The following is a 27,547-nucleotide window of genomic DNA, read 5'->3' as shown; positions in this document are numbered from 1 at the left end:
ACTCTATCTCTCTCTCCCATGTTTCCATACAAAGTATTCAGTACAGTACATCACTGTAAATAAAATCAAGTTTTTTTTGTGTGTATATATTTTCATCAGATATTAGCACTGCAAAGATATTTTTAAAAATCAAATTAGCTAAGTAAATTCCATAAGCTGTGGTATACTGTACTTACCTGGTGCAAAGCAGTCATAAAGGTGGTGACATGATGGGGAAGGAGTGAAGCTGATTCTAAAACCTGCAGTAGCTCTGACAAAGCCATATCACCTCCCTGCAAACGGAAAAGTATTAAAAAGTAAACTTTAAAAAAATTGTTCAGTAAATATAAACCAATAATGTTCAGTTATCAAGGGAAAGAATTACCTAAATATTAAATGTTAGGAATAGAAATCACTCTAACTTAAGACCTCCTACCAACCAAGGAAGTCCAGCTTTGTTTACATTCTTCCATTCAATATCTAGCATTCTGAACCAATCAAATTCTCGTAAAGTCAGTGGGATGTCAATATCATCAAAAATCATTTACCTTCCAGACAAAATGGCTCTAGGGGGTGGGTTCTTTTTCTTCAACAATGGTATTTATGATCAAGAATATTGCCAGATTTCTTACATGATGTTTAAAACCTTTATTTTAATAAAAAGCTTCCACTACTGCTCTTAACCCTTTAACGCCGAAGCCCTATTTACAAAAACGTCTCCCGTATGCTGGCGGCGTTCGGTGAGTTAGCGCCGAAGCGGAAAAAAGTTTTTTCAAAAATCACAGCACACTAAGTTTTTAAGATTAAGAGTTCATTTTTGGCTCATTTTTTTGTCATTGCCTGAAGTTTAGTATGCAACCATCAGAAATGAAAAAATATCATTATCATATATAAATATTGGAATATATGACAGCAAAAAAAAAAAACTATGTATACAAATCGCGCTGTAAGCAAAACGGTTAAAGCTAACGAGTTAATTTTTCTTTAGTTGTATTGTACACTAAATTGCGATGATTTTGGTATATAACAAATTTTAAAACGATCAAAGCAACACAGAGAAAATATTATCACAAAATGATGCATGAATTAATAACGAATGGATTTAAAAATGTTTTTTCAAAAAATTCACCATAAATCGAAATATTGTGCTAGAGACTTCCCGTTTGTTGAAAAATGAAGCTAATTGATTGAATATTACTAGTCTGTAAGTGTTTTAGCTTACAATTGCAGTTTTCGACCATTTCGGTCGAGTTAAAGTTGACCAAAAGTAGAATTTTTTCTATTTATCGTGATTTATATGAAAATATTTCAAAACTGATAAAAGCTACAACCATGAGTTATTTTTTGTTGCATTGTACATGAAATTGCACACATTTTCATATATAAAACTTTATGTAACGACTAATTTACAGCGGTGCAAATATTACGACAACGAGACGAAAGAATTTCTGAGATGTTCGGCCGAGTTACCGTGCAGACGTAAGGAAAATGTTTTTAAAAAAAATTCACCATAAATCGAAATATTGTGCTAGAGACTTCCAATTTATTGCAAAATGAAGTTAAATGATTGAATATTACTAGAATGTAAGAGTTTTAGCTTACAATTGCGTTTTTTTACCATTTCGGTCGAGTTAAAGTTGACCGAAGGTTGAAATTTTGGCAGTTATCGTGATTTATGTGAAAATATTTCAAAACTGATAAAAGCTACAACCATGAGCTATTTTCTGTTGTATTCTACATGAAATTGCGCACATTTTCATATATAAAAGTTTATGTAACGACTAATGTAAACGATGCAAACATTACGACAACATGACAAAAGAATTTCTGAGATGTTCGGCCGGAAGTTACTGCGGCAAGTAGACGTAAGGAAAAAATTTTTTTTTTTTCAGAAATTCACCATAAATCTAAATATTGTGCTAGAGACTTCCAGTTTGTTGCAAAATGAAGGTACATGATTGAATATTACTAGAATGTAAGAGTTTTAGCTTATAATTGCGTTTTTTTACCATTTCGTCGAGTTAAAGTTGACCAAGCTTGAAATTTTGGCAGTTATCGTGATTTATATGAAAATATTTCAAAACTGATAAAAGCTACAACCATCAGTTATTTTCTGTTGTATTCTACATGAAATTGCGCACATTTCCATATAAAAACTTTATGTAACGACTAATATAAAACAGTGCAAACATTACGACAACGTGACGAAAGAATTTCTGGCACGGACGTAAGGAAAAATTTTTTTTAAAAAATTCACCATAAATCGAAATAATGTGCTAGAGACTTCCAATTGGTTGCAAAATGAAGGTAAATGATTGAATATTACTAGATCGTAAGAGTTTTAGCTTAAAATTGCGTTTTTTTACCATTTCGGTCTAGTCAAAGTTGACCGAAGGTTGAAATTTTGGCAGTTATCGTGGTTTATATGAAAATATTTCCAAACTGATAAAAGCTACAACCATGGGTTGTATTTTGCTGTATTGTACATGAAATTGCGCACATTTTCATATATAAAACTTTATGTAACAGCTAATATAGAACAGTGCAAAAATTACGACAAAATGACGAAAGAATTTATTAAATTTTCGGCTGAGTTACCGCCGGTGCGTAAGAAAAAAGTTTTTTTCAAAAATTCACCATAAATCGAAATATTGTGCTAGAGACTTCCAATTTGCAAAATGAAGGTACATGATTGAATATTACTAGAATGTAAGCGTTTTAGCTTACAATTGCGTTTTTCGACCATTTCGGTCGAGTCAAAGTTGACCGAAGGTTGAAATTTTTGTAGTCGACGCGGGTGCGTCCACTCGCACCCAACAGACAATTTTAGTCGACGTATGATACATCCAATAGGCGTTTAAGGGTTAATGATTACACCAGTGGTTGGGTTAAACTACTTACCATAACTTTAACAATGCTTGCCCCTTGAGTGTGTAAATTACTTTTCTCAAAAACATATTTTAAAACAAATTAATTTTTTCACATTCAAACTTAATACTTAATAGCAGTAGTAGCTACACACACCAAAGAAAAGGAGTTACCTTCTGTACTCTTCAAGTATACATCCAGGTCCATGAACATCTCCCAGTGATGGAAAATGAATCAGCTGCTACTTGATTGGGTTAAGAGGACATATTTCTGGTAAAGTAATAGATTGAAGAAGTATCCCTTCTACATATCCAATCACAGAAAATTGCCTTTCCTTTGTAAAGATTGGTGGAAGACTTACAGAGATATCTTGACAGCTCCTGTACAACCTAGCAAGAAAATCCCTCTCTTTTGCAGGATACGCTGAATAACCTCCACACAGCAGACAAAAGGAGTGAACTGAATGATGGTACCTTCAAACATGGGGTTGACAAAGAAGACTGGGATATAGGGATAGCTCTGAGTTTCCATCAGTAGGGAAAGTTGATTTGCTTACAGTTTGGCCTGAAGCCACAAAGGGGCTACCAGTCATTCATAGGTTTGGAGTGATAAAAACTCTGTTGATTGTTCTGAGAAGAAACCTGGAAGGCTGCAATGTATACACATCCAGATTGTCCCAGGGATGCTAGAATGCATCTTAATCAATTCCCAATGATCTGAAATTAGAGAATAAAAGAAGTTTCTTATTCAAGCTAGTCACAAAAATATCAAGAAGGGGAGAACTCACATCTTCAACGGTATTTTCGCTACCTGGGGATATAGAGACCACTCCATACCTGCCACCTGATTCTGGCAGCTTAACAGGTCTGCTGACACATTTTGGCTGTCTGGAGTGTATGTAGCCCACAGCTCTACTGAACGGCACACAGCCCACTCATGGATTTTCACAGCTAGGTGACAGAGTTTGAGAAACTGTTTCCCATTGCTTGCTGATGTAGGTAACTACTGTGGTGTTGTCACTCATCAGCATCACAGAATGATCCTTCAGATTTCTTGGAATGGTAGCACAGCTAACATCTCCAAAACACTGAATTATCCACCACCCAGGAATGAACTCACTTTCAGGTGAGCCCCTATCCTCTTCTCAAGGTATCCAAGAAAGGGAGATCATCTGGAGAGGAGGACAAGGGCCTTCCAGATGTCTGTCACCTAACCACTGTTGTAGATCTTTCCTGACCTCCCAGTTCAGTGGGACAAGTTAGAGGGGAGAATGAAGGTGAACTGACTGAATCAGTTTCAGCTGTCATTGGAAACCATAAATGAAAGTGACTGAAGAATGAGTTTCTCTAGAGATGATAAGTGGCCAAGAACTGACTGCCAGAACTGAGCTGGTTACTCCTGTCGAGACAAGAATTGGCTCGTTAATTCCTTGATATTGACTCTACAGGACTTCGCTGGGAAGGCTTTCATTATCACAAAATCCAAGAGCATACCCAGATACTTTGTTTGCTGCTTGGGAATAGATTGAATTTCTTCCAATATACCATTACACATAAGCTGTCTTTAATCAGACATTGTTTTGACAAGGCCATGATTAACCAATGTTCGAGATACTACAGTAGATGAATCTACGTTGAATGGGCCCAAGCTAGAACCAAACTGAACATTCTTGGAACACTTGAAAGCTGTAGACAGTCCAAAGCAAAGCACTTTGAACTGGAGGACCATATCTCCAAACACAAAACAGATATTTCCAAGAATCTTGAGTGAGTATCTGAAAATACACATCCAAAAGACCTATTGATAGCATGAAGTCTCCTTCTAAGAGCCGTTTCCATCTCGAAACAAGTTTGCTGTACATACTCAATCAAGGAAGATGGGCCAATTACCAGTTTCCAACCTCTGTTTTTTCCACAATGAATAATAGGCTGTATAAGCCTGGAGAAGGATAGTTCACCACCTCTACAATATCTTTCTTCAACATCACTTTTACCTGCTCCAACAAGGCAGGGCCCCTCTGGGAAATTGGTTTGAAACTGAACTGGGCTTTGAAAGAGGATGGTATTCTGCGACCATCACTTAAAACAGACACCACCCAAGGCCACCTGCCACTTGACCCAAGTGTGAGAAAGGCAAACCTCTACTCTTGGCAGTGCAGGAGGGGGACTGCCAACCTCAGCTAGTGTTTCTTCTTTTCTTTTTTATTTTACCTCCTCTGCTAGTTGGGACTGTGATAAGAAAGCAAAAGGGATAGGGGGGAGATGAAAGGACTGGGGGAGTTTCACACCTTTCTTTGAAGGAGATACTTGAGTAGGTTGTCTTGGCTTTTGAGAGTTTCATTTCTTCAAAATACCTGAAGAAAAAGGTCTTGTTACTGGTGACAATTTTGACCTGGGGAATTATCCAATGATTTACATGACAAAGTACAGTTGAGGATTGAGTCCACCCTTCATAACTCAATTGTTGTGCCCACACATTTCATGGGAAAGAGAAGTGAGGAACCCAGCACTCTGCTGTTTCTAATGGCAAGGATGCTGCTGTTTGAGACCTGCCTGGAAATGAGAGATTCATATCTCTCCTACAAAGTGATGAAAATCCACTGGTTCAAACATCAATGAGCAAGAAAAGTGAGAGCTCTTCCTTCACACAATAATAATCTCTCGAAAATAGTTTTCTCATCTGGAGTTGCAACACCCATCACAAATAAATCAGTTAGTGCATTCAGCCACAGATCTAGAAAAGACACTGCTTGAATGGCAGTCATGGCCACTGACCCCACAGCAATGAAAGCTAGGCCTTCCCATCAAACCCTTTTGAGGGGCATGTCATTAGTCAGCTGACAGACTGACAACTCTAAATATGAAGGAAGTAACAGTTCTTTAAGAATAAACAATAACAAAGACACTTAGAAGGAAAACAAAAGGTTGCAATGGAATCAAAGCAGGATGATTTTAGATGAAAATGAAATGACACCTCATGTTCTAACTGAACTGCTTTGGATAATATGAAATGAGGAAACAACCTGATGACTGGGAATTGGAAATCACAGCTAATATAACAAAGAAAGGTCGCCGGACTTTAGAGATACTGCACATACATCAGATGTAATCAAAATATTAAGTATGCTTATTCTCAACAAACCAGAAAAAGTAACTGATAAAAACCTGAAGACAAATAAGATGGTTTACAATGTTCAAATACATGTACATTAGTATTAGGAAATACTGTGAGGCAATGTATAGAATTTAAAAATTCCCTTCCAATGGCTTTTGTTTATTAGAAAAATGCACTTGACAGTGTTAACTAAGCAAAACTAAGGAAGGTCTTGTGCCACTGGCATTCATGTTAAATATCAAAAATTTTTAATCAATTCATATTTTTCCTACTATACAAACCTTAGGCCTTTACAATGGAAACTTCTCCTGAGCAGCTGTATTCCAAAAAAAAAAAAAAAAAAAAATCTGTGTAATAGTATCAAGGTATGGGGAAATACATAGTGTCATCCAATGTGGCCAATGAGTAGGCAGATCCTCATCTCCCTTGCCCCCAAGTATCCTATGACGCAGCCAGTGATCTTCTAGCCTAGGGAAAACTGGATGAGGGTGGCTGAGGTGGGCCATTAATGTAAATGCCTCAGGTTTGTATCTTAGGAAAAATATAAGTTGATTAAAAAATTTAAGATATGTTCCCATATGAATACAAACCTTTGGCCTTTACATTGGGAGACTTACTTCTTGGTGGGAGGAAAAGTAAGTACTGTAATGACCAACTGTAGGTCAGGCTCAACTGGGCTCACTTCCTGACCATTGTTGGAGTATAGGAAGGAGTTGAAAGCCTCTGACTAAGAGGAGAAAAGGTTTTCCTAGACACCAGACATCTGGGCTTTTGCCACAAAGAGAATAAGATGCTACAATGTGCCAAGAAGAACAGGAGGATTTGTATCTGTTGTAAAACCCACAACAGGTTAACTGCCTTGGTCTATGAAGAGAATACTCCATTTTAAGAGGGCAGAATGGCATCATTCTATTTCTGAGATTAGCTCAATGTATGAAAAGTAAAGAAAAGAACGATGTCCAACTCGCTTGTATCTAGAGAGATTCATGCTGAAGACTGTCCTCTTCGCTGCTTGCCGGCAGCAAAGAAGGGAAAGGAGAAGGAAATAAAACCATTCACCACAATCACCATTCCTTCTTCACCAACATCCCACAAGCAGCACAGGTAAGTTAGACACTTGTTGGGCAGCCACCACCAGACCCAAGGAAAAGTGTCCACGGACCTATGAGTGACGTCCCTCAGGTAAAAAGAGGTAAAGGTGTCTGACGATTCCACATACCATCCCTCAAAACTCTTTGAACCGATAGATTCTTCTTAAAAGTGATGGAAGGGCCGAGACTCCAGAAATTACGAGCCCTAGATCTTAGTGGGCTGTCAGCTACATTAGAAGAAGCATATGTACTTCTGATAACCTCCCGTAGCCAGGTGATGGTATTCTTGGACACTTCCTTCTTGTTCCAACCAGTACTAACAAAAAGCCTTCAGCACCCAGGTCTGAGGTACCGAAATCCTTTTATGACAGTAGCGTAGTGCCTGAACTGGACATGAGAGCATTTCACTATGATCACTACCAACAAAATCCACAAGGGACGGAGTCAAGGAGGACTCGAAACTGTCATCAGGAACAGATGAATTCTGAGTCTTAGCAACAAATTCTGGGACAAATTCGAAAGACACTGAACTCCAGCCCCATGAACGTTTAACCTCAGCAGAGAGGTCATGAAGCTCCCCCAATCTCTCTTGGCATATGCTAAGGCCAGTAAAAATACAATCTTGAGGGTTAAAGCCCTATCTGAAGAACTCCATAAAGGCTCATATTGGGCATGGGTAAGGCTGCTCAGAACCAGCGTCAAATCCAGCTAGGAGGTTTGAGTTCCCTAGGGGGACAAGATTGCTCAAAACTTCTTAAGAGCACAGAAATCTCCCATGAGTTTGAGAGATCCACTCCTTTTAGAAAAAGAACCAGTCCCAAAGTACCCCTATAGCCTTAAACGGCAGACACAGAAAGGAGCTTTTCCCTATGTAGGAAAATACTACCTGCTGAACAGAAATTCCGACCGGAGAGAAACCCCGTTGATGACACCAGTCATAGTGGACTGCCCACTTCCCCCGGTAAACAGCTGCTGAAGGTTTCCTAAGATATCCTGACATCTCTGATGCTGCCCTGCGAGAAAAGCCTCTCGCTCGCAGGAGATACTGGATAGTCTCAACCCGTGAAGAGACAGGGACTTGAGACTGATGATATCTTTCATCGCGAGGCTGGCAAAGTAGATTGTGCCAAGGGGGAATCTCTCTTGGAGCTTCTGTCAGTAGTTAGAAGGTTGAGGTACAGCTTGGCGTGTGACCACAAGGGAGCTACCAAAGTCATTCAGAGGTTCCGGGAAAACATTACCCTATTACCTGCTGAATCAGGCAAAAGGGAGGAAATATCCAGGTTGTCCCACGGATGTTGAAGGGCATCTTCCACCACTGCCCAAGGATCCAGAACTACTGAGAAGCATTACTTGTAGTTTCCTGCTGAAATGGGTAGCAAACAGATCCACCATCAGTATCCCCCAAATGAGACTTTGTCCCTGCTTGTTTATGTAAGCCACTACCGTTTCCCTCTAGCTCTACCTCTGCCTCCCTCTGTGCCTCTAGATAGTCGAGGCTGAAAGGGACGCAGCTAAGAGGTCTTAGGGGTCTTAGGAGACAATTGTCACTCCCTACCAGGACCCACTGAAGTCTGAAGTTTCCCCTATGAAGTGGGCTCTCGCTCAAGATATGTTGGAATGAGCAGAATCTGACGATTTAGAAACCTTTGCAGAACTAGCCAGTCAATGTTGTCGGCTCTTTGTCTATCAATTGTGGACTGAACCAGGTCCTACAGATTCTAGTAAGGTTCCATTTCTTAATGCAAGCATGGACTCAGGGCTGATATATCCACACACCCTAGAAATAGCAGAGTCCCTCCTATTCAGTAGCCAGTTAGCCCACATATTCACCAATAATTCGGTCAGAAAAGAAATGGTCTTGCCCCCAGACTGAAGAAGAAGAGAGAAGGATAACACTCCTTTAAAATCCTTCAAGAAGGCTGTTGTCAAAATCCTGCCTACCACCATAGACCACAAGTCTAGCCAAGACATTGCCTGTAAGGTTATAGAACCCGAAGCCTCCATAGATGCTGCCTCCTGGAAGGTAAAAGAAGTGCTGTCCTCATTAAATTGATCTAAAGAAAGATTCGGACCCAACCTAACAAAGTCCGAATCCAATTATCTGGGCTGCAGGGCAACTCTTGGGGTGGCATAAAAATGCCTGTGCCTATGAAGAGGTGGTTGCAGTAACTTGAAAGATTGCCCAGAACGTAGTGAATTACCCTTTCCACAAACAAGAGCATCCACCTGTTCTAAGTTGAATCAGCAAGATCGGCCAAAAGTAATCCTACCGAGGTCTTTGTGTCTTTCTTGGGTCCTAAGAACTTCTCAAGGGCCAAAGATTGGTCTGAAGGCAGTAGCAGTTTCCTCCAAGTTGCACTTCCTAATCATCCCAACTTCACTGTACGTCTTGGCCAACTCATTAGCGTCAAGATCAAGCGGAAGAGGGTCTTCCAATTCGAAACCTCTAGAACTGCTATCAGCTCTATCGAGCGAATCTCCAACTTGAACATCATCCCTTTGAATGACCGGAGCGTATAAATGTTCAGGACCTAAAAACTTGGGGAGGTACAGAAGGATGCGAATCTGAATAATCAAACTCATTCTTACGACAAAATGAAGAGCTTTCTTTAAATCCTTTGAATCCCCAAGAGGTCGAAGGAATTGGAGATGGAGGCCAAGAAGCAAAAGGATCCCAAGGAGAAGCAGGTCGAAGTTTACCTGGATGATCAGGAGAGTAACGTCTAAGAGAACGCTCCCTACTACGAGACTGACGAGAAGAACGAACTCTGCTACACCAGCATTGCCAAGGCTGCTGTCACGGCCAAGCAGGGCTTCTGTAGCGTGGGGAGTTGTCGCACTCGAGACCGATGTCACAGCTGTAAATGAAACGATTCCTGTGGAGAAGTCACTTCCTTGAGGTCAATGAGGTGAGATTACTGAATCAGGTGAAGCATGACATGGATAAATGGCTGTATGTGATATGAATGTCATGGTCAGGAAAACTAAGCTAAGGAGGTTGCAGCCGTACCTGGTTTGATTTCTTGATGGGAGCCTTATCCTCTTTTTGCCTCACAGTTGATGGTCCAATAGCCACTTCTGTAAAGCTGGAAGGAGAAAGAAAAATTACCACTTCAGGCAGGGCCTGATCTGCCTCCTCAGTCACGGCCATGATTGAGCAGTCGCAATGTTTCTCCTTAGAGATGGCCATGGAGAGAGTGCCTGTAGTTACCTTGGACGGAATACTAACACCCCCCCAACTTCTGACATTACCTGGGAATATAGTACTAGATGCGGAGTTATTGTTGAAGAAGTCTTGTCCTCTTAAATGATTTTGCAATTAAGAGTCTATCAGCTCCCCAAGTAGTGTTCGATAGTTTTTTAATTAGGTTTAATGCTCTTTTACATTTTGATTTCATTTATGTTATGTAAGCCACTACCGTTTCCCTCTAGCTTACCTCTGCCCCTCTGTGCCTCTAGATAGTCGAGGCTGAAAGGGACGCAGCTAAGAGGTCTTAGGGGTCTTAGGAGACAATTGTCACTCCCTACCAGGACCCACTGAAGTCTGAAGTTTCCTATGAAGTGGGCTCTCGCCAAGATATGTTGGAATGAGCAAGAATCTGACGATTTAGAAACCTTTGCAGAACTTGTGCCAGTCAATGTTGTCGGCTCCTTGTCTATCAATTGTGGACTGAACCAGGTCCTACAGATTCTAGTAAGTTCCATTTCTTAATGCAAGCATGGACTCAGGGCTGATATATCCACACACCCTAGAAATAGCAGAGTCCCTCCTATTCAGTAGCCAGTTAGCCCACATATTCACCAATAATTGGTCAGAAAAGAAATGGTCTTGCCCCAGACTGAAGAAGAAGAGAGAAGGATAACACTCCTTTAAAAATCCTTCAAGAAGGCTGTTGTCAAAATCCTGCCTACCACCATAGACCACAAGTCTAGCCAAGACATTGCCTGTAAGGTTATAGAACCCAAGCCTCCATAGATGCTGCCTCCTGGAAGGTAAAAAAGAAGTGCTGTCCTCATTAAATTGATCTAAAGAAAGATTCGGACCCAACCTAACAAAGTCCGAATCCAATTATCTGGGCTGCAGGGCAACTCTTGGGGTGGCATAAAATGCCTGTGCCTATGAAGAGGTGGTTGCAGTAACTTTGAAAGATTGCCCAGAACGTAGTGAATTACCCTTTCCACAAACAAGAGCATCCACCTGTTCTAAAGTTGAATCAGCAAGATCGGCCAAAAGTAATCCTACCGAGGTCTTTGCGCCTTTCTTGGGTCCTAAGAACTTCTCAAGGGCCAAAGATTGGTCTGAAGGCAGTAGCAGTTTCCTCAAGTTGCACTTCCTAATCATCCCAACTTCACTGCAACGCCTTGGCCAACTCATTAGCGTCAAGATCAAGCGGAAGAGGGTCTTCCACCAAACCTCTAGAACTGCTATCAGCTCTATCGAGCCAATCTCCAACTTGAACATCATCCCTTTGAATGACCGGAGCGTATAAATGTTCAGGACCTAAAAACTGCAAAATTTTTTACATTAGTATTTGATACTCCCTTGAACTGGAAAGTTCAAGGGAGTATCAAATACTAATCCCAAAAATTTTGCAGTCTGGCCAACTGGTATGGAATGATTTCTGATTTTTAAATCTATTTCTTCACCTTTTTTCCACTCTTTATTTTTACAAAACATTACTGCTTGAGTCTTTTGTATAGAAAACTTGAAACCCACAGATGAGGCCCATTCATCTATTTTTATTATAGCTTCAACAACGATTCGCTCTGCATGTTTTATGTGAGATGCTGAATAATATATGGCAAAATCATCCATATACAAGTTACTTTTAATTCCAATAGTTAGATTATTACTGATATCATTTATTGCTAAAGTAAACAGTATGCCACTAAGGATGCTTCCTTGTGGAACATCATTTTCAAGTGGAAATGTACTTGACAATACATCACCAATTCTAGCTTCAAAAGTGCAATTTGACCGAAAGTTTTGGAAAAACCTAGGTAAATGTCCACGGATGCTGTTTTTATGTAACAATTTTAGTATTGCATATCTCCATGTAGTATCATATGTCTTTTCAATGTCAAAAAAAGATGCCTAGAGTAATTTGTTTTTGTTCAAATCCTCTTCATATGTGGTCTTCCAAGTTAGAGAGAGAATCCAGTGTAGATATGTTACATTATGACCCAAATTGAGTGGTAGTCAAAATTTTATTTTCTCAAATGTACCATGTTAGTCGAGCACTTAACATTTTCTCTAGTAATTTGCATAAACAATTTGTTAAAGAAATTGGTCAGTAATTGTTTACATTACTGGGATCTTTTCCAGATTTGGGGATAGGAATAATTATAGCTTTACGCCATTCATCAGGAAATAAATTTCAAAGCCATAAGTGGTTATACAACTCTAATAAGTATGACTTTGCCAAAGGTGCTAAATGGCAGATCATTTCAAAACAAAAACTGTAACCACCTGGGGCAGATTTATTGCTGTTCAACAGAGCAAATTCCAGCTCTTCCATATTAAATTTTCTATAATATATCTTCTATTGCTTCAAAATTTATTGTTAGTAATTCTATACTACTTTTCTTTGTGCAGGAATGCTCATCTAAATTTTTGTCATTACTTATTTTTGCTAAATTTCCTCCTATTACATTACTTATTTCTTAAGGATCAAGTATTCTTTTCCCATCTTTTATTATAGCATGTCTAGGTGGTTTAACATGGGTGCCATTTATTTTCTTGAATTTTTCCTATATTTTTTGTATAGGAGTATTATTAGAGAGATCTGATACTTATTTCCTCCATGAAATGATTCTTCCTTGAATTACTTCTTTTTTAAATTTTGCAGACATTTTGTTGTATACAGGTTTTTATGTATCAATTTCTTGTAATAATATACTAATTTTTTGTAACTTTCCTTCTGATATCGGTAATGTTTTATTTATTTTACTGAACATTCCATTCAAATAATCTAACCATCTTCCAATTTGGTGTTTTATTTTTATTAATTCTGTTAGTTTTTCAGACCACCATGGGACTTTGTGTTTTAGTGGACGAGATTTTGATTTTGGTATTGCTTTATCAGCAGCATTTTTAATGAAATTAACAAGAAATTTATTAGTTTCATTATGGTCTTAAATATTCAAATGATAGGATATTCTTAGTGTGGAATTCATATCGCTCCCAATCTGCTTTATAAATGTTATACTGAGGGATATGCTTGGTGGGATTATTTTGTAATAATGAAACTGATATTGGGAAATGATCACTTGTATGCAAGTCGTCGACTGTATTCCAATCCAATCTGTCTACTATGTTTGTTGTACATAGTCAAGTTGACTGAGGAAAATGTTGCATATGTTTTAGAAATATATGTGCTGATTTCGTTATCATTTCTACAGCACGTCATATGAATCTATGAATTTTTCTATTTTACTCCCTGCTCTATTTGATTCTGTACAATTTCAGTCCCACACCAGGTTGTGAGCATTTAAATCACCTACTATTAATGTAGGTTCCTTGGCATTATTAAGTAATTTTTTATGTTTGTCAATGTCATAATTTTTATTAGGCTGGTTGTATAAATTATAAATTACATAATTATCTTTTTTATTCAAATTACTACCTTACATTTGCAAGTCAGCGATGTTTACAGGTATTTTGTGATAACATACTTTGTTATGTATGTATAAGGCTGTACCTAAGTTTCCTTCTTCTAGTGATGTTGATGCTAAGGTATATTTACCTATTGTTGATGATGTTTTGTCGACATGCTGTAACCATAATGTCAATGGTTCATATTCTTTTAGTAATTGTATTTCTCCTAGGTGTAATTTGGTCTGTAGACCACTTACATTCCATTATATAATATAGCTATTGACAATATTTTATAATAGCAGTTGAGTTTTTCTTTCTTATTTTGTATTATCAACTTGGATTTTTTCTAATAATTTACTCATGACATTCATTTGTTTTTTCTTTATAATATACTAAGTGTTCAATGCACATGCAATCTTTTTCATGGGTACTCAAATCTGCAGTTTCTTTTTTCTATATTTCATAAAATTTCTTATAATGTTTGTTAAACCACCTTCTGTTACATTTTTGTTATTAATGCACAATTCTACAACACAACCATTACATCCACATGTGTTTTCAAGCACATTCCTTGTTTCATTTGCTCTTGTACCAATTATTGGTGATGGAGTAATCTCTTCTACCTTGACATAATTATTGTTATCCTTAACTTCAGTGTTTTGGATATCTGTATCCATAGGTTTTACTATTATTTTAGGAGATAAAGGTATATTGTTAGTTTGTTTTTGTTCTTTCTTTATATCCTTTATCTCTGGTTTAACCAATGTTGCTCTAATTATAGCTGGTTTTTTTCATTTTGGGTGGTGTTCTCTCCAAAGGCCTTTTTTATCTTTAATTTCCACTCCATCACGACTTTCCTCTGTTTCTTATGTAGTAGTAGTGCTATTTACATTAACGTTTCAAAAGTTGGATAAAATGTTACCCATATCCTTTGTGCCCATTTCTTGATTCTTTACTATTTTAGTTTTTTTTCTGTAAAGCATTATTTTCCTCTTGAGATTTATTTTCCCACACTTTGTTACTTCTATCTGTAAGTATTTTTGTTTCATTATTAGTTCTTGTTGTCGAGGCAAATGTAAGTTTCTTAGCAGGATCTTGAATTCCTCTCACTTTCAGTTCTAGTTTGGCCTCTCTAATAAATATTCCTGTTCTTTCTTTTAGCATTTTCAATTCCATATTGTATATGTAATACATGCATTCTTTGGATCTTGCATGATGATTCTGCCCTCAATTTATACATTTTGGTTTGCTACAATTCCATTGTGTGGCATGTTCTTCAGATCCACAATACACACATACAGGTTCGTATTGACAATACTTTTTTGCATGCCCAATTTACTACAGTTTTGACACTGTAGAGGCTTTGGGACATAGAGCCTTATTTCTGTTTTGACCTAAAACTTTTATTTTTTGGGGCAGATCTTGACCATCAAATTTTATTTTAATGATTTTTAACATTTCCTTATTTTTTATCTTTACTCTGTATATTATATACCTCACAATCTTGGACTCTGGGATATCTTTTTTTAAGAAAGTCCAAGAGAATATTCTTCTCGATTGGTGCGTCACTGTTCTCAGGAAGCGCAGTGGTACCCTGAATGCTGTTCATAGTGTCATGTTTTTAATTTTTATATCTATTGTTGTTACAGACATATAGTCCTCAGACTGACTCTTTGTTGTGGCTTCTATAAGCCAAGTATTTTCTCTGTCTAAATGACATTTCTGTCATTGAATATCTGTTTAATGGGTAGTTTTAAACTTTAACCTGAAATTTTCCATTCCGTTTCTAAGGTTAGAAACCTTGACCAACTTCCACTCCCAAAGAGGGAGTTAAAGTAAGTCAAGGTTGGGTCAAGATAGTATTTATTTCTTTTGGGTTTGTTTTGTACTAGAGCATAAGGTTCCAGTGTAATTACATTTTGATTTTATTTTGATTTTTCTAAAGGAGGAGGTTCCAGCGGTTGTCAACTGTGCCGAGTTGCTACCATCAAAGGGTCCAGGGGTACTCAAATCTTTATAATGACTTGTCATAAAGACTGAGGGGAGAAAAAAAAAAGTAAACCTGAAAACCTTAATTAAAAATACCATCAGCCTTTCACAGAGTTTATTCTTCCACCAATGGCACAAGTGAGAACCAACTCCCAGATGTTGGCCCCCTACCCTACCCCACAGGGGGATGGCACAACATGATTAAGAGTGGCCCAAGTGCAAGCCAAACCCAAATATTACAAGAATACAATTGTCCCCACCCTAATCACTTCATGGGCAAACCAGATAGAATGCCGAGAGTCCTATCCCCAGAACCAGACCCCCCTGGAATCCGAGGCCCAGCCCTAATGAATAGTTCCGCTTTTGAGATATCAATCTGATAACTCTCAGGTCCTAACATTATCAGGCAGTTGATGGTCCTACCACAGTTCCCACTATTTAGCTTCGGATATAAACCTAATCCCAGCTGTGATATCTTTCCTTATTTATCAGGCCCAATAAATTTTACAAAAAGTGGAAAATTTCACAAAATTAGTCCAAGTATATATAAAATAATATGAGACTCTTGGACTCAAACCCGGGAACAAATTCCTGGGGTTCAAGAGCACCCTCACCATGTCAAGGTGGTCCCACATCAAGGGAGGAAACCCTTACAATAAACAGATGCTGCTGTTTCAATATATATATATATATATATATATATATATATATATATATATATATATATATATATATATATATATATATATATATATATATATATAAAAAAACACTCACACACAAAATGCTTGCTCCATAGATTGCATCATATATCTACAGAAATGAGACTCAAAATAAACTGAACAATGAAATCCAGTACAAATTCTTACGAAATGGAATTTAGTGAAGGCTAAAACAGGCCAATCAAACAATGGGCAAGGTAAATAAGGCCTGGAAGCAAAATAGATCTAAATTGCATGTAAATAAAATATTAAACAACAATCTAGTATGATATCTATTCCTATTGTACTTAATCCAAGGTATGACTACGATCATCACCTCCAATGATGTGTGATGCAAAGGGCCTCTGAAATTCCACCTCTCATGTCTTTCCAGTGCTCCTTCCACATCTCTAGCCTCCCTACTTCCAAGTCTCGTGAAAGTACATATAGGTCTTCCAACTCTTCTGGCACCCACAGATCAGCTGAAACTATCATATAGTAGTCTCCAAGGGCTTGTGTAGAAGCCATGTTCAATTTACTTTCATCTCCATTTTATCATTATTTTCATCTACATATGAAACTTCACTAATATCTTTCACAGCATAATTTCTTACAACATCCTGCTGACAACAAATATTCTTTTTCAACAAAGCAACAAAATCTTTCATTTACAATTCTCTGTCATACCAGGATTCATGTCTGTATACCTATACAGAACATACTTTTTTATGTATAATCTTATTTTAGTATACAATTTCAGTCTACAGTATTTGATTTCCAAATCACATTAAGCTTGCCAAATGTTTGATTTACCTTTGTCAGTCTTTCATTAAATTCCAACTCAAGAGACTCAAGTATTGGATAGCTGTGTTCCCAAATATTTGAAAGACAAAATCCTAAAAACCATTTTTCTGGCTAATGTTCTTTCATTCTTTGTGCATAATGTCCTCATTACTTCTGATTTTATAAGACTTTTATTCTGAGTTCCATCTCTCTAGATATATGATGCATTTTATTAGGCAAGCTTTGTAAAAACAATTCGTAAATTGTATGAAGGCACCACTGTTAACACTTGCCCATAAACTTTCTGAAATTGCTCCTGTGTGACACTTGATTTAACCTAAAACATACAAGAAGTTTTATCATTTCCATAAATATATCAAATATTCTAAAACCCTAATCATTTATAAGCCAACAAGTTACTGACCTGTACAAGTCTAACAGTCATCAAGCATGTAGCTTTACGTTCTTGAGGGGTTATATCAGGCGGAACAGTATTAGCATCTGTAAAAAGTCAATACAAACAATTAAAAAAAATCTGTAATATAAAGTATCATATTACAATGATATAATGATTTTTATGATAAAATCTATTTTTTGGGTACTTACCCTCTATCATTTCCTTTATCTGCAACCACTTGGCAGAGGTTCAACAAGTGTTAAAATTCAAACAATTGTTAATGAACGCTCCCAATACTGTAATTACCGCCACTCTTTGAAGGGTGGGGGTAAGACAATGACTGCTTTGGTTGTCATTCTTCTCTTAATCTCTTACGAGGGGAGGAGGGATGGATCGCAATGATAGAGGGTAATTATCTAAAAAATTGATTTTATCATAAAAATCATTATTTTAAGAGCTGAAACTCACCCTCTATCATTTGCTAACTCCAATATTGTGTGCTGGAGGGGGGGGTAAGAGATTTCCCTATAACCAAATTATCAGATATTAAAAATATCCTTATCGCTGCTTACCTGATAAATACGATCCCATGGAAAGTTGTTGTCAGATAAGGATCTTCATCAGGTGAGGTCCACTACTGTAGGAGGTGGAACATGGACCCTGAACATAGCTATTGCTTGAGACTATGCAACACAGAATAGCAAGCAAGTTAGGCCTCTGTCCCTGCAGAGCTGATGGGAGCTAAACCAACAACTAAAAGGTGGTTCTTAATCAACTTAGGGTAGCTTTCTCCAATAAGGAGCAATGACTCTGCAACATAAGTCCAACATTACTTACTCTAATGAACTTTGTTTGCCCCTACCTAAGAGAAACAAAGCAAATACAACTAAGCATAAAACTGTCATCAAAGCACAAGTACAGCATGATATTACTATGTACAAACTGCAATACATATGGTTCTCCACTTATCAATAATGGGGTCGGTAGCAAGAACCTATACCTATCTCCCCTCCTAAAACTACAGGTGCTAGCATACAGCAGTCTTCCTACTGGATCTCGATGGCCCTCAAGTAGTTAGACGTGAACACAGAGCTACACCCCCACTGTGCTGCCAAAACTAGTTGGTCTAGCAAGAGTTGCTGATGAAAACTGTAGATGTAGCTGCTGCTCTGACATCGTGTGGTTTCACCTTCAATAAGGAACAATCTTCTGGATACAATGGATGGTGTGCTTCCAGGATTAAAGACTTAATACAGAAAGCCTTGGCATTCTAGACATAGGAATCTCAGCATTCTTGACAGTGCAAAATAGAGTCCTACATTGTTCCCTTAACCCCTTCGCCACCGGGACGTACACATGTACGTCTTTTACGGTACAGTAATAAAAGACCGCGACGTACGCCTATACGTCTTTCATCCCTCCTCGAAAAGAGCAGAGCTGTTTTCAGGCGTATTCTAGCTAGCCAATGAGTGTCCGATGGTCGCCGTGACGTCATATTCATATGGGATATTATAAGGGTATCGTCCAGCAGCACGTCAGTGCGCCTCAAGCTGTTATGTATGAAACATTGTCACGATCTTGTGAGTAAACCATTTGGATTGAAGGCTAAACTTTTTCTCCTTTTGATTGCAGTTATTTTACAGGTTTTTTTATTTTTCAGTATCATGATGTCGGATGATAGTATTTCAGATCCTGGGTAGGAATACCTGCCAGATCTGTCAGATGATTATAGTGATAGTTGTTATAGTTGCTTAGAGGATGACAGCGACACCGAGATTTTAGAAGACATTGAACCCATTGTCGATGAAGGTTGGCAGTTCATAACAGATAAATTTTGTGACAAGCGCCCAGACCCACCCCGATTTCACGGAGGGTGACAATGGGATCTCTGTTTGCACACCCGACTTCACCTGCCCACGAGATGCATTTTGTTTCTTTTTTGTGATGATGATATTGACAGACTGTGAATGGATGAATGCTCGGGCAGAGGAGTATTTTTGGTCAACAGGAAAGTGTACTATGTTTTTGAAAACTTCTTTCGTTTTTTTTTTACACTACATGTAATTTTTATTATCATTATTTTTTCTACTACAAGTTGTAGTAGTAGTGGTATTACTGTTGAATTTTTTTATTATTATTATTATTATTATTATTATTATTATTATTATTATTATTACCAATGCCATAAACATTCATTGATGTATACTAACTGTTTCAAGAAGAAAACTAGTATATACTGCTATTACTACTAGTACTATTTTACTAATACTTTACTACTTTTTCTGATACTTTATTTCTACTACTTTACTACTATTTCTATTTCTGCAATTACTTTTTCCACTAAATATTCCTCTTTTTTTATATATATGTATATATATATATATATATATATATATATATATATATATATATATATATAATATATATATATATATATATATATATATATATATATATATATATATATATATATATATATATATATATATATATATATATATATATATATATATATATATATATATATATATATATATATATATATATATATATATATATATATATATATATATATATATATATATATATATATATATATATATATATATATATATATATATATATATATATATATATATATATATATATATATATATATATATATATATATATATATATATATATATATATATATATAGCCAATGTGGTGAAAAATATTCATTGGTATGTACACAATGTTTTCACTTAAGAATATAAATGAAAAATATGAATAACAGAAAGTTTAGTGGGAGCAAATGATGACTGATATACTCGCAGTCTCATGCAGTATGCAAGCGTTATTGGCAGTGCAACAGGCCAGTGGCGAAGGGGTTAATACAGTAGTTTAACCCTTTAAAGCCAAGCCCTATTTACAAAAATCATCTCCCGTATGCCGGCCTCTGAGAGGTAGCGCCCGAGCGGAAAAAGTTTTTAAAAAATCACAGACTTTCTTTTCAAGATTAAGAGTTTTTTGGCTCCTTTTTCTCATTGCCTGAAGTTTAGTATGCAACCATCAGAAATGATAAAAATATCATTATCATATATAAATATTGGAATATATGACAGCAAAAAAAAAAAAAAAACTTATATAATTGTATACAAATTGCGCTGTAAGGAAAACGGTTGAAGCTAATGAGTTAATTTTTTTAGTTGTATTGTACACTAAATTGCGATGATTTTGGTATATAACAGATTGTAAAACGATTAAAGCAACACAGAGAAAATATTATCACAAAATGATGCATGAATTAAAGTAACGGCGGACGTAAAAAAGTTTTTTTCAAAAATTCACCAAAAATCAAAATATTGTGCTAGAGACTTTCCAATTGTGCCAAAATGAAGGAAATTGATTGAATATTACTAGGCTGTAAGTTTTTAGCTTACAATTGCATTTTTGAACCATTTCGATCGAGTTAAAGTTGACCAAGGTTGATTTTTCTATTTATCGTTATTTCGATGTAAATATAAAAAACTGTGAAGAGCTAAAGGAATGATATATTTGCTGTTGTATTCTACATGAAATTGCGCACATTTTGATGTATAACACTTTATGTAACGAATAATATGAAATGGCGAAAAATTACGGCAAGCTGACGCAAGAAATGACAGGATTTTCAGCGGAGTCTGCGCCGGAGCTTAAGGAAAATGTTTTTTTTCAAAAATTCACCAAAATTCTACATATTGTGCTAGAGACTTTCCGTTTGTTGCAAAATGAAGGTAAATGATTGATTGTTACTCGAATGTAATAATTATGGCTTACGGATGCGTTTTTCAATCATTTCGGTCAAGTCAAAGTTGACCGAATGTTAAAATTTTGTCAGTTATCGTAATTTCGCGAAAATATTAAAAAACTGTGAAGAGCTAAAGGAATGACATATTTTTTGTTGTATTCTACATGAAATTTCGCACAATTTGATGTATAACACTTTATGTAACGAATAATATGAAACGGCGAAAAAAAATTACGGCAAGCTGACGCAAGAAATGACAGGATTTTCAGCGAATGCTGCATGGAGCGAAGGAAAATTTTTTTTCAAAAATTCACCAAAAATCTAAATAATGTGCTAGAGACTTTCCGTTTCTTGCAAAAGAAGGTAAATGATTGATTGTTACTCGAATGTAATAATTATGGCTTACGGATGCGTTTTTTGATCATTTTGGTCGAATCAAAGTTGACCGAATGTTAAAATTTTGTCAGTTATCGTGATTTCGTGAAAATATTAAAAAACTGTGAAGAGCTAAAGGAATGACATTTTTTCTTGTATTCTACATGAAATTGCACACATTTTGATGTATAACACTTTATGTAACAAATAATATGAAACGGCGAAGAAATTACGGCAAGCTGACGCAAGAAATGACAGGATTTTCAGCGGAGTTCGCGCGCGCGGAGCGGAGAAAATTTTTTTTTTTTTTTTTTAAATTCACCAAAAATCTAAATAATGTGCTAGAGACTTTCCGTTTGTTGCAAAATGAAGGTAAATGATTGATTGTTACTCGAATGTAATAATTATGGCTTACGGATGCATTTTTCGATCATTTCGGTCGAATCAAAGTTGACCGAATATTAAAATTTTGTCAGTTATCGTGATTTCGATGTAAATATTAAAAAACTGCGAAGAGCTAAAGGAATGATATATTTTTTGTTGTATTCTACATGAAATTGCGCACATTTTGATGTATAACACTTTATGTAACGAATAATATGAAACGACAAAAAAATTACGGCAAGCTGACGCAAGAAATGACAGGATTTTCAGCGGAGTTCAAGCGCTGCTGAGCGGATGAAAATTTTTTTTTTTTTTTTCAAAATTCACCAAAATTCTAAATATTGTGCTAGAGACTTTCCGTTTGTTGCAAAATGAAGGTAAATGATTGATTGTTACTCGAATGTAATAATTATGGCTTACGGATGCGTTTTTCGATCATTTCGGTTGAGTCAAAGTTGACCGAATGTTAAAATTCACTTTGGTTGCTGGGTCCTTCTCCAGCATCCCAGTCTAAAACTCGCCTCACACGCTCACTTCCGACAGGCAGTATGCGCCTTTCACGGTCCTGACGCCTTTGTGACATATCTATAAACGTCCTGTTGCAGCACGAATACGCAGACACTCGCCAAAGTTCTGCAAAACACGTCTGCGTCAAAAAAATCGCTCCCGCAAGGTCCGACGCTGATTCTATCTGGCGTGAGTAGGAGGGAATTCGCGCATGCGCGTCTGGGTGATACTCAAAAACAACACAACACCTGGATCCGTGAACTCCCAGCATCCGCCAAGGCGCGTGATTTGAAATCTTCCGCAAACTAGGCCTATGATTATTTTTCCGCGAATATTTAAAAAAAGCATTTTCAGTCGACGTTTGCAACGTCCACTCGGCATTTGACAGACAATTTTTGACGATGTTTAAAACGTCCAACAGGCGTTTAAGTGTTAAGATGGTAATGTATAAATCCTTAGAACCCTAACAAGGCAAAAAAGTACCTCTTTTTCCTCATGTATTAGAGTTTCCACAGAGGGTGGTTTTTAAGAAAGGGTTTGGAAAGGAGGGACTCTAAGGTGTCTGAATGCCATGTCAAGGTTCCATAAAAGCAGCTTTGGCAGAAGCTTTGGCATTCCTGTTGAAATGAGCAAACAGCCTCACCTAAGTCAATATCTTTTGAAATACCCAATCCAGAATGCCTTAATACATAAGCCAGCATGGATTTATAGTCTTGATGGAGGAAACAAACAAGCCTTTGGCATCTCTCAAAAAGCAAAGCAACTTTATTATGTTGTTGCCAGGACAGGAAATACTCCTGGACTTGCACCATGTTCTATAAAGCTCCCTTGTACTGAACAAGACATTAAAGGACTTTCTCTCTGCCATTAAGAAAGAGTCCCTGTATAACTTAGAAAGCCTCTAGAGCTGAGGAGCTTGTCAACAGTTTCCATGCGGTCAGACAAAGCATTTTGATATTTCCGTGAAGCTTCCCTGTACCCACCTGACAAAGCAGATTTGTCTATGGAGGTAATTGTCTAGGAACTTCTTCTAACTTTTCCAAAATGACTGGGAACCAATGCCTCCTCTGCCACCAAGGCACGATTAGAATCACAGTGTTGTTCCCAGTAGCCCTCAATTCTCGAGTACCCATTCAATGGCAGAAACACAGGGAAGGTATACACAAATAGGTTTGTCCGTCTTGAACCATAGTCTCTCCTACCCAGGACTGAGAGGCCAGAACTGGGGAGACATAACAGCTGAAGACGATGATTCAGCTTTGTTGAGAAGAGATCAATGAGGGGTTGGCTGAACACTCCAAATTGCCCTGCAAACTACAAGGTTAAAGAACAATCATGGGAGAGTACCTGTTCTGGACGACTTAAGGGGATCGGCCGCCTAAAAAAACCCAATAATCTTTAAAAAATTCGATTTGCTGAAAAAAATTCTATGGCTTCGTATAGGGTTCAAGAATGTGTCCACGAAATATGCTAAAATTTGCCGTATTTCTCTAGTTATGGCCTAAAATGTAACAATAACTATATACTCATAAAACACCAGTAGCGCAAATGATTTAGTCTGGTATAGTTTTTATGATGTATATTACTGAAAACTTCCTTTGAAATGAAATGTATAATGTCAATAATATCCTACTCGGCACCTTTTTAGTTATTCCTAGCCATGACAACGCACACGTCATACCATGACGCTTGACTGTGGCTGAGAGCTGCCTATAAACTTCCAAGCTAGAAGGACACGTTTTTCATGCTTGCTAGCCTTGACTGAACTCTGTATTTTCTGCAGTGTTTTTTGTTTTTTCACCGTGCCTAAAAGGTCAAGAGTTCACTTCATGCTTCTAGAATGCGGAAAAGCCAAGTGGAAAAGTCCAGGCGAGAAGTAGAAGAAAGAGTTCAAGAAATTAGTGCCATAGAGGGGAATGGAGCAACGGAGAGAGAGAGCTGTCGCCCATCAAACAGCGCAGGCAGCGATCTCTGCTGACCAGAGACCAACCACATCCACCCTTAAACGCCTCTTTATTTGTTCGTCACTACCAAAGGGCAAAGATATTTTAGAAAAGAAAGCAGTAGCTCGGAGGCTGATATTATAGACGATCCTGAAAATAAAATGATCATAATAAGTGAAGCAAGACTTGATGAATTACTTGAATCACGAATCCCTAATTGTGAATGAAAAGTAATTCCCAGGATCCATTTGGCAAGGGATGGATTCGAGACACTAATAAAAAAAGTGTAGGCAACTATGATACCCTAGAGTAATACCTTGCAGCAAGATCAGACAGGGGAGACCAGGAACCTAAAATTTATAAGAATGTGTCTTAGGCACATAAATAATCAATTAATATTCTTATTTATAATCATTTTGCATTAATTAATACCCAAAAATAAAAATTAAAACCATAGAATTAATTGTAACACAGTCTTTGAAGTCCCTTTTACTTTTTTATGTAACTAAAACTTTGAAGGCCCGTTTCTCAAAACATAAGTTTTTCACCTTCAAAAATGTATCTCCTCCCTTAGTATTGGACCAATCTAAATGAAATTTCATAATATGAGGAAACATGGTAGATTAAAAAAAAGCCGGGATTTTTAATATTTTGAGTTTCTGATTTTTGGCAATTTTTTTCTGTAATTTTTCAGGAAAATTTCATAAAAAAATTAAAAATTCATATCTCGAAAAATAATTGAAAAATCAAAAATCCCCGGCTTTATATCGAAGGTCCATATGTGTTTTATACAAAATCTCATCCCTTAAAACCAAAAAGCAAAGGAGGAGATGCATTTTGAAAATGGCCATTTTTGGCCGAAAAATGCTCTGGCGTCACAAAACCTAAGGTCACTGAACAAAAATTTTTTCCCCAGAAATTCCACACAATATCCTTTAACAAACCTCCTATATATCAACAACCTGTCGTTAAAAAAAGTCGAAACCGCCGATCCCCTTAACCCCTTTCGCCACCGGGCGTACACATGTCGTCTTTTTACAATACAGTAATAAAAGACCGCGGCGTGCGCCTATACGTCTTTCATCCCTCCTCGAAAAGCAGAGCTGTTTTCTTCAGCTTGGATGGGTTTCAGGCGTAGTATTGTGTACGAGAGAGGTGCAGAAGCTCCACCCACTATTCATTCTAGCCAATGAGTGTCCGATGGTCGCCGTGGCGTCATATTCATATGGGATATTATAAGTGGTATTGTCCAGCAGCACATGTCAGTGCGCCTCAAGCTGTTATGTATGAAACATTGTCACGATCTTGTGAGTAAACCATTTGGATTCGAAGGCTAAACTTTTTCTCCTTTTGATTGCAGTTATTTTACAGGTTTTTTTTATTTTTCAGTATCATGATGTCGGATGATAGTATTTCAGATCCTGGGTAGGAATACCTGCCAGATCTGTCAGATGATTATAGTGATAGTTGTTATAGTTGCTTAGAGGATGACAGCGACACTGAGATTTTAGAAGACATTGAACCCATTGTCGATGAAGGTTGGCAGTTCATAACATAAATTTTGTGACAAGCGCCCAGACCCACCCCCCGATTTCACGGAGGGTGACAATGGGATCTCTGTTTGCACACCCGACTTCACTTGCCCACGAGATGCATTTTGTTTCTTTTTTTGTGATGATGATATTGACAGACTGTGTGAATGGATGAATGCTCAGGCAGAGGAGTATTTTCGGTCAACAGGAAAGTGTACTATGTTTTTGAAAACTTCTTTCATTTTTACACTAACATGTAATTTTTATTATCATTATTTTTTCTACAAGTTGTAGTAGTAGTGGTATTACTGTTGAATTTTTTTATTATTATTATTATTATTATTATTATGATTATGATTATTATTATTACTATTATTACCAATGCCATAAACATTCATTGATGTATACTAACTGTTTCCGTAAGAAAACTAGTATATACTGCTATTACTACTAGTACTATTTTACTAATACTTTACTACTTTTTCTGCTACTTTATTTCTACTACTTTACTACTATTTCTATTTCTGCAATTACTTTTTCCACTAAATATTCCTCTTTTTTCGATATATATATATATATATATATATATATATAATATATATATATGTATATAGCCAATGTGGTGAAAAATATTCATTGGTATGTACACAATGTTTTCACATAAGAATATAAATGAAAAATATGAATAACAGAAAGTTTAGTGGGAGCAAATGATGACTGATATACTCGCGGTCTCATGCGGTATGCAAGCGTTATCGGCAGTGCAACAGGCCAGTGGCGAAGGGGTTAACAAGTCCACTGAAAAACTGTCAACCACACACAACCTGGGGCATATGGACAATATTGCTCTCTACTGCCCAGAGGCTAAATCCTTGGCGATGGCTACCAAGGTTTCCGATTTCATGCCCCCCTGCCTTCTTAAAGCCAGAGAAGTCAAGGCTAAGAAGACAGAAATTACTTTGTTGGAAATCACTCATCTAGGTCTTTAAGTCCCTTCTGGATAGCTAACAACTCCTTGCAGTTAATGTGGAGACTCGTTTCTACTTGAGACCACAGCCCTGAAGCAACTTGGTTCCCAATAACCACACACCCATCCTTGTCCAAGTTAATAACTATTAAACTAGACCACTGAGCTGATTAACAGCTCTCATAGGTCTGGCCCGAAGGATTAAAAAATGGAGTCCCAGGTCTAAGCCATAGGCTAAGCACTGGGACCAAATGAATGAATAATGAAACTTTAAAAATATGCAAAAAGGGATATGCTTTCACACTAGAACACATGCATACATTTACTCAAGTTTCCATCTGCACCATAAAAATAAAATATATAAAACTGGGTAATGATAAAAATCAGAATAACCTAACATTTTTAATTTAAAATTCAGATTTTTTTATATATATTAGTTGCCCAGTGGGCTTTCATATTTTCATAAATTACTTTCTATACTTTATCAATTAATTTACACTTCCTCACAAATATTTAAATTGGGTCAAATGAAAATGTTGCAGACTC

At 37.0% G+C, this 27,547-nt stretch overlaps 1 protein-coding gene across 6 annotated transcripts in view; it reads right to left on the bottom strand.

The window, feature by feature from the left end:
* The window catches only part of ida (anaphase promoting complex subunit 5 ida), a 202,497-nt gene that overhangs the window by 159,536 nt on the left and 15,414 nt on the right, over positions 1-27,547 (bottom strand). For all 6 annotated transcript variants that reach the window (XM_067096145.1, XM_067096121.1, XM_067096138.1 and 3 more), the window contains exons 3-4: positions 17,551-17,627; positions 177-272 (exon numbers count right to left, since the gene is read on the bottom strand). In XM_067096145.1, coding sequence (XP_066952246.1) covers positions 177-272; positions 17,551-17,627 — 173 coding nt within the window. The remainder of the gene's footprint in view (positions 1-176; positions 273-17,550; positions 17,628-27,547) is intronic.

Source organism: Macrobrachium rosenbergii, chromosome 4 (genome assembly GCF_040412425.1).
Source record: "Macrobrachium rosenbergii isolate ZJJX-2024 chromosome 4, ASM4041242v1, whole genome shotgun sequence".
In the NCBI taxonomy this organism is placed as follows: Eukaryota; Metazoa; Arthropoda; class Malacostraca; order Decapoda; family Palaemonidae; genus Macrobrachium; species Macrobrachium rosenbergii.
This window is presented reverse-complemented; position numbering and strand designations above follow the sequence as displayed.